Source organism: Cetorhinus maximus, chromosome 3 (assembly GCF_964194155.1).
Source record: "Cetorhinus maximus chromosome 3, sCetMax3.hap1.1, whole genome shotgun sequence".
NCBI lineage: Eukaryota > Metazoa > Chordata > Chondrichthyes > Lamniformes > Cetorhinidae > Cetorhinus > Cetorhinus maximus.
This window is the reverse complement of record NC_135881.1, coordinates 183,335,377-183,356,061: the sequence shown is the minus strand read 5'-3', so window position 1 is coordinate 183,356,061 and position 20,685 is coordinate 183,335,377. Positions and strand designations below refer to the sequence as shown.

The 20,685-nt window shown below is 45.2% G+C and overlaps 1 protein-coding gene across 3 annotated transcripts in view; it reads left to right on the top strand.

Moving 5' to 3' along the window:
• Positions 1–20,685, top strand: part of LOC144679083 (genetic suppressor element 1-like) — a 330,347-nt gene that overhangs the window by 213,281 nt on the left and 96,381 nt on the right. For all 3 annotated transcript variants that reach the window (XM_078539365.1, XM_078539364.1, XM_078539366.1), the window contains one exon: positions 17,944–18,140. In XM_078539365.1, coding sequence (XP_078395491.1) covers positions 17,944–18,140 — 197 coding nt within the window. The remainder of the gene's footprint in view (positions 1–17,943; positions 18,141–20,685) is intronic.

Below are 20,685 nucleotides of genomic sequence, written 5' to 3'. Positions count from 1 at the left end.
AAGTTAAAGCAGTGACATGCTTATGCTGTTTCCGAGCGGAAGAGCCTCCTATTGGCCTTTCAGTTTCGAGACCCTGCCCACCATTCTAAATTGGATGGTGAGTCCACTCATTGACCATTAATTGGCCAATTTGAAGAAAATTACAGATATGCGACTGTTCCCAACACAGTGTGGGCTTCTGACCCTACTTGAGCCTGATTGGTGAGTTCCTGAAACCAGCATGAGAAACTCTGCCCATGGGGTTGAATTTTCAGACCCCACCCAAGCCAGAAGTGGAGGCGGGCAGCAGCTAAAAAGAGCACACGTGTTGCTACCCTGACTCCATTCTGCCTCCGGGCCATTTTTGCGGCGACGGGATCAGGAAGTGCAGCAAGGTGTCCAGACATGGCAGGTATCAGGCTCATTAAGAGCCACTTGAGGCCAATTAATGGAGGGCAACTGGAATTTTGCACTCAGCCGTCAGGTTTCCTCAGGAGGCAGATACCAGTTTAGGTGCCTGGAAGCTGCCTCCCGGAGGCAAGCTGGGGGCATCAACGCTCCAGGCAGCCTCGGCCCTCCCTGCTTGTCTGGGTGCAGCAGCAGCCACAGGCCACCCCCTCACAGTGGTGGCCTGGCTGCAAAAGCCATTCTTTAATTTAATATTTTAAGAAGTTGGAGGGTGAGCGCTTCTAGATGTTGAAGCGCCCTCTCTCTTCCTTTCCTTTCATTGCAACCTGCTGCTCCTATCAACTCCTTTCAAGCTGGAAGACCTCTGATTGGCCCTCCAGCTTGGAGAGCCTGCCTGCTATCCAGGGAACCTGTCTCCGTGTCATTTACGGGCACGGCCTGTGAAAATCACAATGGTTGACTGTTTTGCCCCTGGGAGCTAGTTCAGCATTCGGAAACAGTCTCTGTTATCAGTCCTTAGAGGGGAAATTCAGCACATGGTGTCAGAGCTGCGAACTCCTTCGAACAGCAGTTTCTTAAAACACCATCCATTTACTCACCAAGTTTTGAAATAATCCATTGCAATAGCCAGGACCCTGTAGCATACTGATCATAGATTTTCTTTGTTTCGATCAAAATGCTTATCAGGAAATCCAAAGAATCGAATATCATTTTTCATATAATGTATGTTAGTGCATATGTCATTTTCCTACCAGTTGTCTAACTATTGCACGTGACACTTGTTCCGAAAGAAGTAATAGTAGATTGAAAAATCAGTAAAAACGCTCCAGGTTAGTTTAGCAACATCAGAGTTTAGCAGCATTACTTTATAGAGTTAGAGTTAGGAGTAAACATGAATCAATCCGATTGCGGTTCACCACACTACTAAATACAACACTCAATTTTTCTGTGTAAATTTGGAGATTAGACAATTCCCATCAAAATAATAATAGAAAGCACGCTTAAAACTCACAAATAAAAGTTTTGCTCTGTGTTTCCAAGTTAAAACCTTGATCCAGGAAGTGTGGAAATCAGACGAGAGGGATCCAAATTAACACTTCTCCATATTTATTTAATATGTTTCTTTTACGTTAATAACTGTGCAAAATTGTAGATAGAATTAAAATGAATTAAGAAACTATCAGGTTTTGCAGATATGGTTACATATGATTAACTTTGTAACAGTTTCAGGCATAAGACCTTCGGTCCATCTGCCCCACCTATCCACAGTATTCCCTCATTGCATTTCCAGTAACTCTGCATCAAGCAGCATGTTTTTATGCTTGTGTTTCTCCATGTGCTCCATCCTCCTGCCCCCCTACTCAAGCATTTGTGCAATTATTGTATTCCATAGTCACTGAGCAAATAGAACAATTATTCAGTCGTTCAGTGCATGAAATATGAAGAGTGAATGATAGGGTATTTGTCTTTCAGGTTTTATATTGTTATTCCCGCATAAACATAGGAACGAATTTTCCCCCCGTTTGGAGGGGTGGGGTGGTGGAGAGAGCAGGAGCAGGCGCAGGCAGGTGCGCCTCCGATCAGCGCCCCCAGTTGGGGGCACGCCACCATTTTACGTGGGTGGGCCAATTAAGGCCCGCCCAGCGTGACGTCCGCCGGGGGGAATTCCCTCAGCCGAGAGTGCGCTCTTTCTCGTGAAAGAGCGCATTCATCTCCCTGAGGCTAAGTGCTGCCTCAGAGAGATCGGCTTCAAATTTAAAAATGTTAAAGAGACAAAAGCAAAATTTCCCTGACATGTCCCCTCATGTGACACTGTCACATGAGTTGGAACATGTCCATCACTTTTAATGAAACCTTTATTAAATATTTTAAAACCCTCATGTAACCTCATCCCACTCGTGGATGAGGTTTCATGCTTTTTCTTAAGCCCGCCAGGGCTCCCAGCCTGCCCACCAACCTTAAGGTTGGACGGGCAGGTCCATTAATGTTAAGTATTTTTCAGATGGCCTCAATAGGCCATTGACGGGTCGGCGGGCGCACAGCTGATTTGGCTGAGCCCCCGCCAACCAGAAAATGGAAATGATGTGGGGTGATGTCGGGAGTTCCACTCGACGTCATCCCGCGTCATTTTACACGTCGGCGAGCAGGCCCCGTCCCCTGCTCACCGACCTAAAGATCCTGCCCATAAGTGAGCTTTAATTATAAGCTGCCTTTTTGAATGTTTAATCTTTGTAATGTCACTTACGAAAGACACCAAGTAAATTGTCTTGTTTTAAGGTCATGGTAGATCAATGTTCTCCCAATATGTGTGCAACGAGTCACTTGTGGCTAATTGGGAATCCAGATGTGGCTAAATGCATTTCTGATTCATAAATAAAAATGAATAATAGACACTGCCATTGGGATGTGATTTCAATACTTGTATTTGCATGACATGAATTTTAAACTTTTTGTGTGTTCGTTGATAAAATGGTAAGATGGAATGCAGAATTTGAAAGAGTTTTCAGATCGCTGTGAGTGCTTTAATTCCTTGCTTGTGAAATCATGATAGATGTTTGTTAAGTAAATATACTACTCTGAAGTATATTTATCCTGTGTGGTATGCCAAGCATTTTCTACTAAAATTAGTGCATGTGGCTAAAACAGTGTCACTGTAGCTACACCTGGAACTAGTCAGTAATTTGTACTGGCCAAGTATGTGTTAGAGCTTGAATGGTAGCTGGGCAGGACACAATGTAAGTAGCTATTGCTCAAGAGAGGTCTCCTTAAAGGCCAATGTGGACACAGTCAAACGTATTGGAGCAGACTGGTGAGGGTTGGGTGTGGGGGGCATCTCAGGAACACTTTGGGTGCTGAATTTGATATTACATTAATTATATTAAAGCGACAAACAAAATAATGTTATGAGCTACCTTTCCGCACCCACCCCTGGTGTCCAGTAACTGAATTGAAAATAACTTGGCTACTTGCCTTGAAGACTGTGAAATGAATCAAAATTCTTGATTTAAATTAAAAACATAACTTGGACATTAAAGACTTCAGAAGAGGAGCTTTTGACATTTGTACGTTGAAAACCTCAATAAAACAGCAACTCGCACATAATGTGCTGCAGTCTCTTTTGGAACCTGTTATTGTTGCAAGCTTTCTGCCAACTCGTGTTTTCCCCTCCCCAAAATGGATGGATGTAGGATGTTTAAAAAGGGTAACTTAGAATTTTGTTTTGTCAATTGGCAGAATACTTACAGCAGTAATCAGATTCCAAGTAACCCATGGAGAAACAGGATATAAAACCAGGCCCAACATCTCCCCCGCAAGTCAGGGTGGCTGAGTGGACACCGGGGTGTGCTTACATTGGGAGGCAGATTTATGCCTCAGACCTGGCGACAATAACATTAGAATGCACCTTTGACCTCTGGCACTAATCCCAGTCTGCCTGGCTTGGATCCAGACAGCAGTCAGACACTGCAATGAGCTGGAAAACATCATCATGGACACGCTGTTCTGAATCTGGGTGCTCAAGTATGCTTTCGATTTTTTTTCCACATTCATGAAGTCTGCTTTTGAGCGTCGTTTATATAAATGTTGGGAAATGAATTCAGTGTAACTCAACCAGCCAGCTTCTGTTGCCTCCCCTGTGTTGCAAGACGGGCTCAGAAAGACTTGGATCGAATTAAAGATGTTAACATGTTCAAAGCATATGCTGAAGGTAGCAAAAATACAATTTTTGACCCTCTGGGTCATACATCGTTTGAAGCTTTGTGCTGTGGGATATATTTGAACCCTGAATGCATCCTTGCAAATTACCACAAATTTCTTTGAGAGATAATTTTCATTTTCATGCCTTAGCTCCGTGTTATTGATTTCATGCGACTGATTTCATGATCAGGAAGGAAGTCCTAGCGTTAAATGCAAATCAGGAAATCTCATATATCAAATATTTCCATGATGTTTAACCCATTAGCAGTGATGCCTTTGCACCAGCAACACTTCATTTAAAGATTCCAAAAGGTCACACTGCTGTCTTGTAACGCCACCAGGCCGACAATACAATAGTGTTTTGACATTTCTGCCCTGTACCCAAAATCATTGTCCCTCTGATGCACTGAATTGTTCAAAAATGTGATAAATTAATTACTCTCCCTCTCAATTTGTAATCGTATCACGCTCTACTGGGATAAAAACAGAAAATGCTGGAAATGATCAGCAGGTCAGGCATCATCTGTGGAGAGAGAAACGGAGTGAACCTTTCAGGTTGATGACCTTTCTGACGGGGTGCAGTTAAATCGCCGGTTAAATTTCTGATTTTATTTCAGACTTCCAGCACCCGCAATATTTTGCTTTTGTATGTTCTTCTGGGTGCTGGTCACATACTAGTTAACATTTGTGCTCACTGCGTTAAAGCAATTCAGTGGCACACAGTCGCGCACAGTCACATAATCATGGGCAGAATTTTCTGCCTGTCAGGAGGGCTGTGCGGGATTGGGCGTGGGCGGGCGCAGACCCGATTGCCGCCCGCAATCAGATCCACGCCGCCATTTTATGTGGGCGGGCCAATTAAGGCCCGCGCAGCATGAAACGCTGCTCCCGAGGACACCGGGAATGGGAGGGCGGGGGTGTGACTGCTATGACCGCCCGGTCCAATGGCGACCCGGCGGCCTGTTTAAAAGAGCTCCTGCAGCCTTGTAAAGGCTGCGAATCATGGCCAGTGGAAGGGCTCCCCAGAGCGCTGGTGCTGAACAGGCCAGGCAGGAGGGTAGGGCAGGGGGGCACTGTGCCCCTCCTTTTCAGGGGAAGAATGCTCATACTGCCGCCAAACGGTTGAGGGCTGGCAGAGGGCCGGCCTAGTTGGCCGTCATTACCAGGTTTGAGCAGGAGGCCCTCGATCTGGAAAGGTGCCATGGCCCAGGTTCACCGGTGCCGGTGAGGCTGGGGTGCCACGGACAGGTATTTTAGCCCAGCACTGAGGTCACCATTAGTGTCCCAGCAGCCATGGCTGTGCTGAATGTTCAGTGATTGAATTTTGCAACATGGCTTGACCATTGCTTATGGATGGATGAGCACATAACGATCCGGGAGACAGGGATGCACATTGACATTGTCTCCATGTTAACTAATCAAATGTCCTTGTTTTTCCTTTCAGCATCAGTGGAGCAGGGCCAGGAGGCACTGGGGCCCCCTCTCACACCTGAGGGCCCTGAAGTCTCTGACCCACCAGCATCACACCATCTCTGCCAGGCAGGCACCAGCGCAGATACTAGCACCTTGGGAATTCGATCATCGGCTAGTGTCCCGGGGCACAGCGGTGAGGGCACTTCACAGTCGCTGGAGGAACTGGCAGAGACAGAGAGTGCCCATGGAGCCAGCAGTCGGAGGACTGCAGGGGACCAGGCACATGCTCAGTCGGTGGCTGATGATGTGCCTCTGGAGTTGTTCGTGATGCAGCAAACGCTGGAAGTCCAGCAGGGTGTGCGGGAAGATCTGGTGGAGATATATGAGGCTACACTTGGCTTCGTCTCCGTGGTGGAGGAGTCCACGCGGACCATTGCTGATGCAATGAGCCTCATGGCCAAGTGCCATGCTCCTTCCATGGAGAGAGTGGCGAATCTCATGGAGAGGCTCCTCCAGGAGACCAATCAGGGCTTCCTGGGGATGCACTTGGACCAGCAAGCCCTCACATCGGCATTGACCTGAGCTGGTCACTGCCAGTATGGGAGATGGTCTGGGCACCAGCTTGGTGCACATCCATCCATGGTGAGCAGGAAGGTCCGAAGTGACTTCACGTCGGTGCAGCAGCTGCCTGTTGTCTCTGCGGGCTCCTCTCAGGGATCTCCGGATGGGGGCAGCAGCTCCTCCACCCCTCTCCCAGTGACCATTACATCCGATGAGGCTGCAACGACTGGGGAGATGCCAGCTGTGAAACTGGCTGCTCCCTCCCAGGCGGTACCAGCACAAGGGCGAGAGGACGGCTGCCAAGGTCATCGAGGACAACAGGACAGCACAGTGAGCAGGCTGTCTCAGATGCCAGTGCCACTGAGGGGACAGCACCTAGACATAGCACCCGAAAGCGTAAATTTGAGGCACCTTAGGCATACCACAGGTTTCTCACTGGTGCTTTTGTGTTGCCCCACAGTGAGATCATGATTAGTTGGTGTGCTGTTTAACACCTTTGTCATTTTGTTTCCTTAAGTTCGTTTTGTTATGTCATTAAATTTAGACATGTAACCATGGCTGAGGGTGTCTCTTTTCCTCTGCAGGTGGATGGTTACCCATGGTGTTATGAGCGAATTGTGTCACATTGAGCTTTATTGACAAGGCCCTTAGTTAATGTTCCTATCCAGGCAGGTTTAGCACTCAGGTATTGAGTATGGAGCCTGCAGCACAGGCTTTTGTTGGAGATCCATCTGTGGTGTGCTAGCTGAAGGTTTGTTGGATTAAAGCCTCCTGGGTGTCCCTGCCTCCCTGGAGTGTGCCCGGGTCAACATATATCCTCACTGCTGGACTCATCGTGTGCAGCCACAGCCACTGCGTCGACATCTTCATTGTCCACTGCATCCCCCCTTTCCAGCGCAAGATTGTGGAGAGCACAGCATGCAACTACTATCAGTGACACGATCTGGGAGCTACTGCAATGCGTCCCCTGAACGGTCCAGGCATCAGAGGCACATCTTGAGAAGACTGATGGCTGTCTCCACCACAGCCCTTGTGGAGGCGTGGCTCCTATTGTACCACTGCTCAGCTTCTGATATTGGATGGCGGAGAAGCGTCATGAGCCACCTTCTGAGGGGATAGCCCTTGTCATCCAGCAGCCATCCATCAAGCCGGGCTGGAGCACTGAAAAGCCCTGGCATCTGGGAATGTCTGAGGATGTAGGCGTCGTGGGAGCTGCCTGGGTACCTTGCACAGACTTGTAGAATCTGCATCCTGTGATCACACACTATCTGCACGTTCATGGAGTGGAAGCCCTTCCTGTTGATGAAGGCACCGGGCTCACCTGCTGGTGCCTTGATGGCCACATGTGTACAGTCTATTGCACCCTGGATGCGGGAGAAGCCAGCAATGGCCACGAAGCCTCTGGCTCGCTGTGTCTGGCTGGCCTGGTCCCAGCAGAAGTGGATGAAGGTCAATGCACGCCTGAATAGATTGCCTGTCAGCTGCTTGACACAAGTGTGGACAGCTGACTGGAGACACCGCAAACATCACCCACCGAGCCCTGGAAAGAGCCAGGGGCATAGAAGTTGAGAGCAGCTGTGACCTTCAGAGCCGCTGGCATGGGGTGTTCACCCACACAGCGGAGATCTCAGGGCCTTTCATCTGACAGATAGAGGTGACTGTCTCCCCTGAGAGTCGGAGCCTCCTTTGGCGCTGCACCTCAGACATATTGAGGTGGCTGCTTTGCCGTCTGTATACCCTCGGAGCAGGATAGCGGCATCTTCTGCGGCCCCTTCCACCTTGGACTTCCTGTTGGCCCTGCATTCCTTGTGCCTGCGCCTCTCGTCCCAAAGGTGGCTCCCCTGGAACCTGAATGTGCATTCCTGGCCTTCCCCCCACATTCTGGCCCTCCCTTCCTCCTCAGAGGAGGTGCCTCCAGTGGAGAGCACAACTCCCATTCCCAGGCTAAGGGAAGGCTTCCTGAAACCTGCAGGCTCCAAAAAGGATCTTTACTGTAGAGTGCTGACCTGAAAGTTGTGAATCCTGCCCAAGCAGCTGATGTGAGTTTTGAAGTATTTCTGTTCACACAGGCAAGTATCAGTAACTTTCCAAATTAAATATCTGACTGAGCACATTGCGACCCCACTGGACCCCTCTTATCCCGCCCGTGGATGAAGCTTATACAAATGTGTCCTACCCGTCTGCCCGTTGCACCCGTGTGATGACCTGAAAATCGCACGAGCCCTGAAAAATCGCAGTCAATTGGTGCCTCAAGGGCCTTAAGTGGCCTGTTAATTAATGGCGGGCGTGCATCGGAGATCGCCGCGTGCCCATCCACTGAACTATTGCGACGGCGCACCGTGACATTGGGACGCTCACCCGACACCACCGCACGTCATTTTATGAGTTGGCATGCGGGGCCCTTCCGCCTTGGACTTCCTGTTGGCCCTGCGCCCCTTGTGCCTGCGCCTCTCCTCCCAAAGGTGGCTCCCCTGGAGGCTGAATGTGCACTCCTGGCCTCCTCCCCCTTCGCCAACGGGAAAATTCTGCCCCATGCGTTGATTTATTGCCTCAGAAAGACATTTTCATGGGTTGCACCTGAAGTGAATGCATTCTATACAGATTGCAATCAGGCAGCAGGAGACCAGCTTTTATTGGGCTAGATTTTACAGTCAGTGCTGCAGCAATGGCACTCGCCACTGGCCTCAAAGAAAGCTGCCCACAAAGGCCTAGTGATCTTTCCATTTCCCGATGGCAGTTACATCTGGCGCCAAGTCAAGGGGATCTCCCAGTGCGCACCAGCAATGATGTCAGTAGCCAATCACGTTGAACTATTCGCATACAGCAAACCAGGAAGCTAAAACCACTTGATATCCTTCATTCTTAATTTAAATTTTCAGGTGGTGAAATAAATTATGATTGGATTAAGAATAAAGGTAAATGAAAGATAAACAAACTTTTTTTTTAAATGCTATTTTTAAAATAAGTGGAACCATTTAGCATGAAATTTGATAGTTCAAAAATATAAAATTAGCCAGTGTGGGTGATCAGTAATTATGAAGTTAGTATACCGTTAAAAACTCAGTTACACCTTAGTCAACAAGATGGTACTTTCTCAAGGGTTTTTAAAGTGAGATTAACAGCCTAAGAGTGAAAATTCTTGTCAATTCATAGAACTCAAATGAACTCCCTTCCCTTGAGGTACTAGTTGAGAAATCTGCCAGGGGGTTTCCTACCACAGTCTGCCACAAGCCTACCTTCACTGGTCAATACATGCATTGGGATTCTTACAGTTCCGCGCACTATAAGATTGGCCTTATCATCAACCTTGTAAATACGGCCTGAGCCACATGCTCACCATGCAAGTTTGATGCTGAAGTAGGGTGCATCAAAGACATCTTGCGGGATAATGACTACCCTGATCAAACCATTTCACGCTGTATATTGCGCTAACTCATGAACGGGCCCAAGGCCATCACTTTCAGGCCTGAAAAGCACCCAGTCTACATCAGAATACCCTGGAAGGGCAAGTATCCCAAAAATTTGAGCAACAGGTGAAGCTAGCGCTGTCTCACACAGCAACATGAGTGGTATTTGCCACGAACAGGATGCTGCCGTCAAGCCAAAAAGACGTTCTGCCTATCACACAAATGACGAGTGTGGTGTTTAAATTTCAATGTCAGTGTGATGCTAGGTATGTAGGCTGTATGTCCCAAAGACTGGCAGATCATATTAAACAGCATGTCGCTTCCACTGTTCGCAACGGGCAAGATACAGATCATACTCAACCAGCCTGTGCTTGCAAAACTCAAAACACAGTGTCCAACATTAGACGTGATTCCATGATTGGACAACATTTGCTAAATAATCCTCGGTGTGCTAAGAATTACGCTGACAACCAGTTTAAGATTGTCAGTCAGGCTCAGTGTGGCGCATTTACGTGTACTGGAAACTAAATATATTAATACACAGGGCCCTGTTCCTTGCAGACAGAAAGAACCTGAACACATATTGCACCTGTTTCAGCTAAACAAAAGAAGTGACAGCCATTTGCTGGTTTATTCCCCAGGGCAATGTCTTGACCAATTAGCTCACGAAACATGTATACCTGACTCATGGGTGACTTTGCTTGGGAGCTTTGTCTTTTCACACAGGGGTCAGGTTCACAAGACATTTTGCGAGCCATGATGGAGTGCATGGGGAGTGTGGGTGTGGAGGCGGCTGGTTAGAAGGCCCTTCTCAGTTCTCCAACACAGCAGCCCAGTTCCCAATATAATTTCAAGGTCTCCTAAGCCTCACACCTCAACCCCACCCACATCTCATGCCACCCCTTGCCCCTCTCATATCACCCAAACCACCCCATGACCCCTCAGATCACCCATGTCACCACCACTCCCATGCCACCCTAAGCCCCCTCAAATAATTCATGGCACTTCCACGGCCCTCATGTACCCTCCATTGTCACCCACTCAGTATCCATTATGTACAGTCTTCAAGAGCCATGCAATAACCATGGGCATTATTTTAAAATCATTTTTTATATTATTCATTCATGTGATGTGGATGTCACTGGCTAGGCAGGCAATAATTGCCCATCCCTAGTTGCCCTTGTTCAGAGGGCATTTAAGAGTGAACCACATTGCTGTGTGTTTGGAGTCACATGTAGGCCATACCAGGTAAGGACAGCAGATTTCCTTCCCTAAAGGACATTAGTGAACCAGTTGGGGTTTTACGAGAATCGGCAATGGTTTCATGGTCATCATCGGGCTTTTAATTCCAGATTTTTTTATTGAATTCAAATTTCACCATCTACCATTGTGAAATTCAAACCTGGGCCTCCAGAGCATTACCCTGAGTCTCTGAATACTAGTCCAGCGACAATACCACTATACCACTGCCTCCCCTAAAGAAAAAATTAAATCTCTGATAATCTAATAAAGCCCTGAATTCAAACACAGTGGCCTGAATGCCACGATCCCTCGCCAGTGGGTTTTTAGGCGAGAAGGGGAGTGTGAAATTGAAGGAACAGTCGCCCTGACCTCCCATCTATTTTATGCTGGGCAGGCATGGCCTCAGACGGGACACCCGCTGTTGCCCCAGTTGAGGTCCTTAAGTGGGAAGGAGGTGGCGCCTCCATCAGAAGCCCCCTTCTGACTGCAGGCAGACCCCCCCTTAAGGTCCAGTGGCCGCTGAACACCCCTCCCCCTTAGGATCTCCCCTGATACCCTGATCCTGCCCACTTTGTGCTCCCACAATCCTTCCCTACCCTCCCCGCCCTAGGACCCTTAAACTTACCTTGTCCTCCAGTCCCAGGACTTAGGCTCAGGCATCTTCCTGAAGTTCCTCTTCAGTCCACTGCAACTCTTGACACTTCAGGGACTGGAGAGATGCCAGCCAATCAGATTGACCAGCAGCTCTCTGAGGCGAGACTTTCTCCTGAGTGAGCGGTGGAAGTCCCGCCTGCAGCCAGTTGACACTCATTTGAGCATGAAATGGCTGTGGGGCACTCCCCTCTGACTCCTCAAATCACAGAGAGGTAAACCCTGTCATCGGAAAAATTCAGGCCACTATCATTGATCTGGAAAAGAAAAACTATTCCAGCATAAAAAAGTGTAACCCTTTAAGTACCTATTAGGTTTTAAACAAAGAGGAAACCATGGTAAAGGCATATTGTTATTATAGCTTCTTAAAAGTTTCAATCATTCTTTTATTGGTCGACCACCTGCTGAGCTGAAGCCATAAGTAACTTTTGAAACTCAGCCAAGCGTCCACAATGGCTGCAGCTGTCATATCAAAAGCTTCCAGCTACATGACCGGAAACTGACAGAACAGATTGTTTTCTCACTTCCATTTCAAAGCAGAGTGCCTGTCAATCAATGGAAGAAAACCTGTGCAGTTTTTCCTTTCAACTTTCATAAGCAGAGCTTTTAACAGCTGTCAGTCTATTTAAATGACTCCACAAAATATGACAACAGAAGCTGACAGAAAATGTGTTTACATTTTTGATGAATTATGGCACTTCCTTCAATGGAGAAGTACTGTGATGCATGATGACACCTTCACAATGGTGGTCAATGTAAAGGTCAGCTTACCTTTGCAGGACAGATCCCTATGATGAATCATTGCATTAAAACATATCTCTGTTACAATACAGCATCTAATATGAGAATTAAAAGTGTCAAAACATTTTAGACTTACAATTCAGAATGCCCCCAACTCCTCAGCAGGCTTCCACCAGTAGTGACAAACTTTCCAATTTTGTTTAGGGTTTCCAAAACCCATACCAGCACACGAAAATTGTTTACTGGAGGAAATGCAAATTCATTTTTTATTCATTCATGGGATGTGGGCTTCGCTGGCTGGGCCAGCATTTATTGCCCATCCCTAACTGCCCTTGAGAAGGTTGTGGTGAGCTGCCTTCTTGAAACGCTGCAGTCCATGTGTTCTAGGTACACCCACAGTGCTGTTAGGGAGGGAGTTCCAGGATTTTGATACAGTGACAGTGAAGGAACTGTGGTCCTTACAGTAGGGACCCCAACCTCGGAAGAGGTGTGTTTGCGTTTTGCACCCAAGGCCTTCTCAACCTACTAAAAGGCCACATGAAAATGGCGTGGGGTCAGGAAGGCACAAGTAAATTCTCTTTCCAGCAAAAAAAGGTTAAGTTTAGCATTTTGTGACCCAATTTACACTTCCATTAGGAGATGAAAGTCCAGCCCATTACATCAGTTTCTGAAATGGCATCAATTAGCACAATTTCACCAAGGAGCAAACGGATATTGTCACGCTGGTGCCAGAGAGTCGTCTTCTAACATTATCACTATTGTCACAGTTGAAAAGAGCTTAACTCTTTGCTTTACTCATGCTGGGAGTGCTTTATACAGACATTACGCCACTGAGACAGTGCATCATTCACTTCTGCCCCAATCTAAACATGCTTATCGAAACAAAACTTAGATGTTTTGGTTTTAAAGAACAAGATCAATACTATTATGATAAAACAAGAATTAAAATATATCAGAATGTACAATGGTGAAGTAGTTGCATCCCTGATATGCCACAACTCTTACCTCTTATTCATTTCACTTTTAGACAAGAGTGCAGGTTTTTGAAACATTCATGCTGCCAGCCTTAAAAGATTTTGGTAGCTGTTCATTACAGCGAGTGCTTGCAGAGCTCAAACACACCTTGTAGCTCTATTGGGGAACATGTGTTACAGAAATAGCTTCTCTGGCATAACCAACAGATATAAATGTGAAATGCTGAGAGCAAGTTGAAGCCCCAATGTATCTTGTTGCCAATTGAAAGTGTTTTTCTTTGTTTAGGCGAACGGCATAAACTAACTTGTTAACTTATTGCCTAATGTTCATGTCAAAAGGACATGGCAACATCTATTTTGAACTTCCTGTTAGGGTTTGTTTGACAAGCAACCAGTCATGTGAAACCTTTATAATTGTAAATGGGCTGGCCTTCATTCAGCACCAAAAACAGGATTTGTTATATTATTTTACATAATATTGTTATATTCCAATAAAATACCACGTACGGATTATTGATGTAGCTGACCGGAATATATGTAACTAATAATATGTCTGCTGTAACATACTAGTTGAACATCTCCATTTGTATTGATATTGTGCTGTATTGTGTGGTATTGACACTATGATACTAAATTTTCCACATCAGGGTTGTAGATGTCTTGTTTGTTTCTCTAATGTATAGGCTAAGCCGATGATTTGAATTTTTCCCTGACAATAGCAAATGCCCCTTTTCAACATTGTCACTGGTCGTTGATGACAATCCTGGACTGCTTTGTATGCAAACCTAACAGCATCCATAGTGCCTTTCTCTACAGAAGTCCCCATTAATGTAATAGGTTAACAGATAAAGTTGGGTAGAAACAGGGGAGACTAAATTCTACCTCTGTCAGAGCTAACACCTATACAACCTGGTTAAAAAAGTCATTTTCATTTGATGACCCTTTGTACTTCAGAGTTTCATCATGTGCCAGTTAGGAAAATTTCTATATTTTTTATGTGACTAGTTAGACTAAGTAATGCAGACTAAAGATTGTTTTTGGATCAGTGGGATCTTTAAACAGGTTTATTTGTGTTAGGGAGCCGCCAAGACATAAAATGTCCCTGGTTCAGTTGCATTTCCATTAGATTTGTCAATCTGTCCAAGATGATTTTCTTCATTGATATTATTGCCTGCATTCAGAGATCTATGAGAGTATTTGATGTCTCTGTCTTGAGGTGTGAATGTATGTGAGTTTGTAGACACGGACAACTAGATGAACTTAGAATGAAACAGAAAGTTTGACCTGTTTCCAGTGCTTAATATCATGTTTAAAGGGCGAACTTTGTTCCGTGCATGCTATCAGTTCCTAGCGGACAGCGCCTTTTTACTGAATTCAGTGTAAGAAGGAAGCTCTAAACTGTAACTAAGTTTCATTGTGGATTTGAATCTAAGTTGTGAAGCTCCAACTGTAGGCAAACCCCTTTATAAGGCTTTGGGAACACAATGGCAAAGCAACACCAGAATGACCACTAGAAACCCCTGAACCATCAGGGTCATTGGCTCTTGGGTGAAAAATGTTTGGTTGTAGCTTTCAATTTCAAAAGTAAATACTCTAATTGCTATGTTGCCTCCAGCATGGTTAAATTGACAGTAAGGGCCAGATTTGGGCTACCGAGGTCGGAAATTTCCCAACTTGAGCTACAAATCTAATGGAAGTTTCCTGACTCGTCAGACCCGTCTTGGTAAAAAGTGCCCAATACACACAATTTTTGTCTGGGTGAGGGGCAAAGGATTGAGGTGGGTGTGGTATCAGAGTGTCAGTGGCCATGGAGACGGGCAAGTGCTGAGGTGGGCTGGTTAAAATGCCTGCCTCGGTTTTCTGGAACTTTGTCCCAGTTGCGTTCAAAGATTGTAGGCCCTCTAGCCCTCACACCCCTCACCTCCCTACCCACCCCTCCATAATCCCTCATACCTTCCATGCTAATGCATGCCAGGTCATGTCCCCCAAACACCCCCATGACCCCTTATATTCTCCAAACCAACTCAGTCTCAACTCATGCCCCCAAGCCACTCCCCATGGCCCCTCATACTGTCCATGCCAACTCTTGACCCTTCATGCCTATTGGCCCAGTATGCACTATGTACAGAACCAGTGAGGTATATAATAACAATGGCAAATGTGGAACTGCTGTGCTAGAAAAAAAACATTCAATAGTCCTCTTTTGAAAAAACAACAGCTCTTCTCACAACCCTATAAAAGTGTCAATCAGACAGACCATTAAAATATCAATAATAGAGGCTTCAAAAACTGCACACCTCTTACTCTTGTCCAAATAAACATCAAGACATTGACAAAAGATATCAGAGAAAGAATAACTTATTATAACCACTTAAAGATGTCAATCAAGCAAAGTCAACAATTCACTTCATTTGTCAAAACAGAAACCCCTGCTGAGCTAATGCTTTGATTGTTCTGGGCACACAGCCAAGCTTCAGTATGCATCCTGCCCTCTCTCCCCTCCTTCTAGTTTAAAAACTCTTATATTTCTATCTTTCTTCAGCTCTGATGGAAGATCATTGACCTGAAACATTAACACTGTTTCTCTCTACAGATGCTACCTGACCTGCTGGGTATTTCCAGCAGTTTTTGTTGTTACTTACCTTTTAGATGCAGCCAACTAGTTGCCTTTTATCTTCCAGCTTTCCCAATGTCTACAAAAGCCGGTTGGCTGTGGTGAAAAATAGAAACACTGTTAAAATGGAGGCATAGAGTCTTTAAAAGGTTTTCGCAACCAACCCACCTCCTGCAAGCAGATTTGTCACTCACTTCCATTAAAACTGGAAGTGTACTGGTTCAAGGCAGATAAGCTCCTGCTTCAGTCCTTTAACTTTTTAATCACCCACCTACCCCTAGTCTTTCTGTCTCTCATTCAAATGTTGTATGTCCTGTTGTTATAATAACAAAATGTCTAGGAAGAAGCAAGGAGAAAGACCCTCAAGCTTAATCTGATTCCTAAGGGGAAAAGCTTCTATCATCGCAAACCTCATAACCCACATTACTTGAAGCAATTTGCCAACTTCAGAAACCCACAACCTATTGGAAGCCTTATTTTAAATTATGTGGGTGGAATTCTCCTTTGGGTGGGGGTTTTGTAGTTAGCGCGTCTTTCAATATGAGTCACAAAGGTGTACCATTCTAGGTACATTGGTGTTGACTGCAATCAAGAAAAAAAAAAGTTTTCTCTTTGAGCCTCTTCTGGTCCCTTCAACTCAGTGGCTGCCTTTGTCTGCTTCAGCAGAATCCCACTGCATCATTGTCCTGGATTCTACACTTTGGTAGTGGCAACTAACCCCGACCAAGGCTATGGGTCAGGCTTGCAACATGGTCACAACAGTGAGAGACCGTCAGAGTAGAAGCTTCTGGAGGCTTTTGAAGGTGAAGGTGTTGAAAGGAAGAATTCAAAAAAAAACTGGATCCAGGCAGCTGATGGTCTACAAAAAAGCAATAAAATAATTGATCAGCGAACGGTTTCAGTGATGTTGGGTGAAGGATAATTGTTGGTCAGGCAACCAGAGAGCACCCCTCAAGTTGGTGGATGGGGCTCACTTTTAACACCCATCTAAAAGACGCCATCTCCAAGAGTACAACATTCCCCTAATACTGCACTGAAACGTTAACCTGGAAAATATCCTTAAATTACTGAGATGGGGTTCGAGCTCGTGACTCAGAGGCAAGAGTGCTGTCACTGAGCCAAAGCTGTGACATAAAACTTTCATTGTTTTTGTAAAATAGTCTAAATCTTTTTTTCCTTCCACTTGTTTGAATTGAGTTCTTTCCTTGTCTGTTTTATTTCCTTGTGTATCAGGAGCTTTCAACAACCATAAAAAGCACTAGGACATACTGAAATGTGATTAGTTCTATCAGCAGAAAGGGTGTGTGTGTGTCAGACCAGCAAATTGGGTAGGGACCTCTTTATCTGAATCCTGGCCTATTAGCTCGTCATGTTATTTTCCAGTTGACCTAATGTGCTGCCCTATAAATGATGTAAGAGATCCCAGTGACACACATTTTGGTGGGTACTAGTAAGCTTAAAGATACATCAATTGTGAATGAAGAAGGGACAATGGAAATGATGCCAAAGGGCAGTTCCAAACTTCATGGTTGTTAAACATGCTCACCTTCACTACTGAGTTAGTTCTTGATTCCATCTCCTCATGGTCACTTATGAAGTGGAAGTTACCATATTAACAAAGAGAGAAGCTGAGCAAGTGCTTAGCTTCTCTCAAGAAGTTGCAAGCTAGGATGAAAGAGTTATGGATTCTGCCCTCAGTTATCATTAGTGCAGAAGATTTATCTGTCCTGAAGCCTCCCATTGAACAAAATGAAAGGAGGACCAGAACTGGAATACCATAGCCTGGATCCTCCGACCCAGCATCCTTGATTCCACAACCCAAGCTCCAGACCTAGAATTCTATAACCCTGATTCTCTTACCCAGAGTCTTTTTGATGCCATTTCCTCGTTGGAAATGCAGGATCAGTGAATTCAGTGTACACCATTCTTTAGGCACTATGCTTACAGTGTACAGCATGCCTGGCCCCAGAAAGACAGGTAACTAATGGTATCACTAACTACTGAGGCCCCTTGGTAAGAAGTCTCTGGAGCCTAATTTGAAAAGTTATGGTAAGGGGGTTAGGTTGGAGATTATAATATATTAGATAAATATGCTTTCCTTTATCATCAAGAAAAATAAATGTCTTTTATTTGAGTACTATATTGAACATTGTACATTGTTAAATGAGAGAAAGGGTGCTCACCCAATTGGTACAATGGTGATTAATAGAAACCATATAACACAATCTTATTCCATTTGCTCTTTTTATATTTTCAGGATCTTCCCATGGCAGTGAACGCTCTCCTATATCGTCGCCAGTTGCCAATCACAGTTCTCCTGCTGGTACACCCAAACGGCCTCCAGGAACAATCATAGTTCCACCTGGAAGTCAGACTGCGGCAAATACTCCACCTGTAGTTACCATTGCTCCAACACAAACAGTCAATGGATTGTGGAGAAGTGACAGCAGACAGGTAGGAAAAAGAAACCTGATAAATTAGTTGCATCTGAATTTGCTTAGTGATCTCAAATTAATTTTGCTCCAGGATATGATGTTTAGGAGCTCGTCACAACATTGTGATGTGCTATTTAAGCCAGAAAATGACAGTGAGTGATGTGTTGTAAGCACATGTAACATGTTTATATTGAATTCCCCCTTTAGGTATATTAACATAGCCATTAACCCACTCAAAATATATCTGTTAACGCCTCTGAAGGAGAGTCATACGGACTCAAAACGTTAACTCTGTTTCTCTCTCCACAGACGCTGCCAGGCTTGCTGAGTTTTTCCAGCATTTTCTGTTTTTATCTGTGTTAACATCAGTGTTTGACATGCAAGCATTTGTACAATAACAATACTTGTAATTGCTAGGTCTATAATTGCTGGCACATTCTTGAAAGTAAAGCTATCTACATTTAGGTGAAAATTAGACTTTATGGAGGTGATTTTTTTTTTTGTTTTTCATTTTAATGAGCAAAAAGTCACATGGGCTCAGAAACTACTTGGCAAGGGTTGTCCAACTCACAGCCCCATGGTTACATGCAGTACCCCTGCCCTGGCAGTTCAGCCCTCATCCCAGGTAATTCACTCCTATTTGTGCTTGTATCTTTTCATTGTTGTTTTGCTCCATTTATATTTCATGAGCTTGAAGGTTTGGAAAGGGCTGTTTTCAGCACTGTAGCTTCATTCATGAATAATTCTAAATTAGATCACAAAAGACGCTATCTCCAAGAGTACAACACTCCCTTAACACAGCACTGAAACGTTAATCTAGAAAATATTCTTGCATCACAAATAGGGTTCGAACTCACTTTGCCAACTTCAGATACACGCAAATTCTTGGAATCCTTATTTTAAATTATGTGGGTGAAATTTTCCTTTTGAGAGGGGATTTTGTAGTCAGCATTCCGTCCTTCCATCTGAGTGACAAAGACTTACCTTTATAGGCGTTAGTTTTGACTGAGTTAAAAAAGATATTTTTCCCTTGGAGGCTCTTCTGGTCCTTTCAACTCAGTGGCTGCCTTTGTCTGCATCAGCAGAATCCCACTGCATCATTGTCCTGGATTCTACTCTTTGGTAGTGGCAACTAACCCTGACCAAGTCTATGTGTCTGGCTTGCAACATGGTAGCAGCAGTGAGAGAAGGTCAGAGGAGAAGTTTCTGAAGGCTTTTGAAGGTGAAAGTGTTGAAAGGAGGAATTCCAAAAAAAATGGATCCCAGCAGCTGATGGTCTACTAAAAAGCAACAAAATAATTGATCAGCGAATCGGTTTTAGTGATGTTGGGTGAAGGATAATTGTTGGTCAGATGACCAGAGAGCACCCCTCAAGTTGGCGGATGGGGCTCACTTTTAACACCTGTCTAAAAGACGCCATCTCCAAGAGTACAACACTCCCTTAATACTGCACTGAAACATTAACCTAGAAAATATCCTCAAATCACTGAGATAAGACATAGGAGCAGAAATTAGGCCAATCGGCCCATCGAGTCTGCTCCGCCATTCAATCATGGCTGATAAGTTTCTCAACCCCATTCTCCCGCCTTCTCCCCGTAACCTTTGATACCCTTACCAATCAAGAACCTATCTATCTCGGTCTTAAATACACTCAATGACCTGGCCTCCACAGCCTTCTGTGGCAATGAATTCCATAGATTCACCACTCTCTGGCTAAAGATGTTTCTCCTCATCTCTGTTCTAAAAAGTCTTCCCTTTACTCTGAGGGTGTGCCCTCGGGTCCTAGTCTCTCCTACTAATGGAAACATCTTCCCCACGTCCACTCTATCCAGGCCTTTCAGTATTCTGTAAGTTTCAATCAGATCCCCCCTCATCCTTCTAAACTCCATCGAGTATAGACCCAGAGTCCTCAAACGTTCCTCATATGTTAAGCCTTTCATTCCTGGGATCGTTCTCGTGAACCTCTTCTGGACCCTCTCCAGGGCCAGCACATCCTTCCTGAGATACGGGGCCCAAAATTGCTTACAATATTCTAAATGTGGTCTGACCAGAGCCTTATAAAGCCTCAGCAGCACATCCCTGCTTTTATATTCTAGTCCTCTCAAAATAAATGCCAACATTGCATTTGCCTTCCTAACTACCGACACAACCTGCAAGTTAACCTTAAGAGAATCCTGGACTAGGACTCCCAAGTCCCTTTGCACTCCAGATTTCTGAATTCTCTCCCCATTTAGAAAATAGTCTATGCCTCTATTCTTCCTACCAAAGTGCATGACCTCACACTTCCCCACGTTGTATTCCATCTGCCACTTCTTTGCCCATTCTCCTAACCTGTCCAAATCCTTCTGCAGCCTCCCCACCTCCTCAATACTACCTGTCCCTCCACCTATCTTTGTATCATCTGCAAACTTAGCCAGGGTGCCCTCAGTTCCTTCATCTAGATCATTAATGTATAAAGTGAAAAGTTGTGGTCCCAACACTGACCCCTGCAGAACTCCACTAGTCACCGGCCGCCATCCTGAGAAGGACCCCCTTATCCCCACTCTCTGCCTCCTGCCAGACAG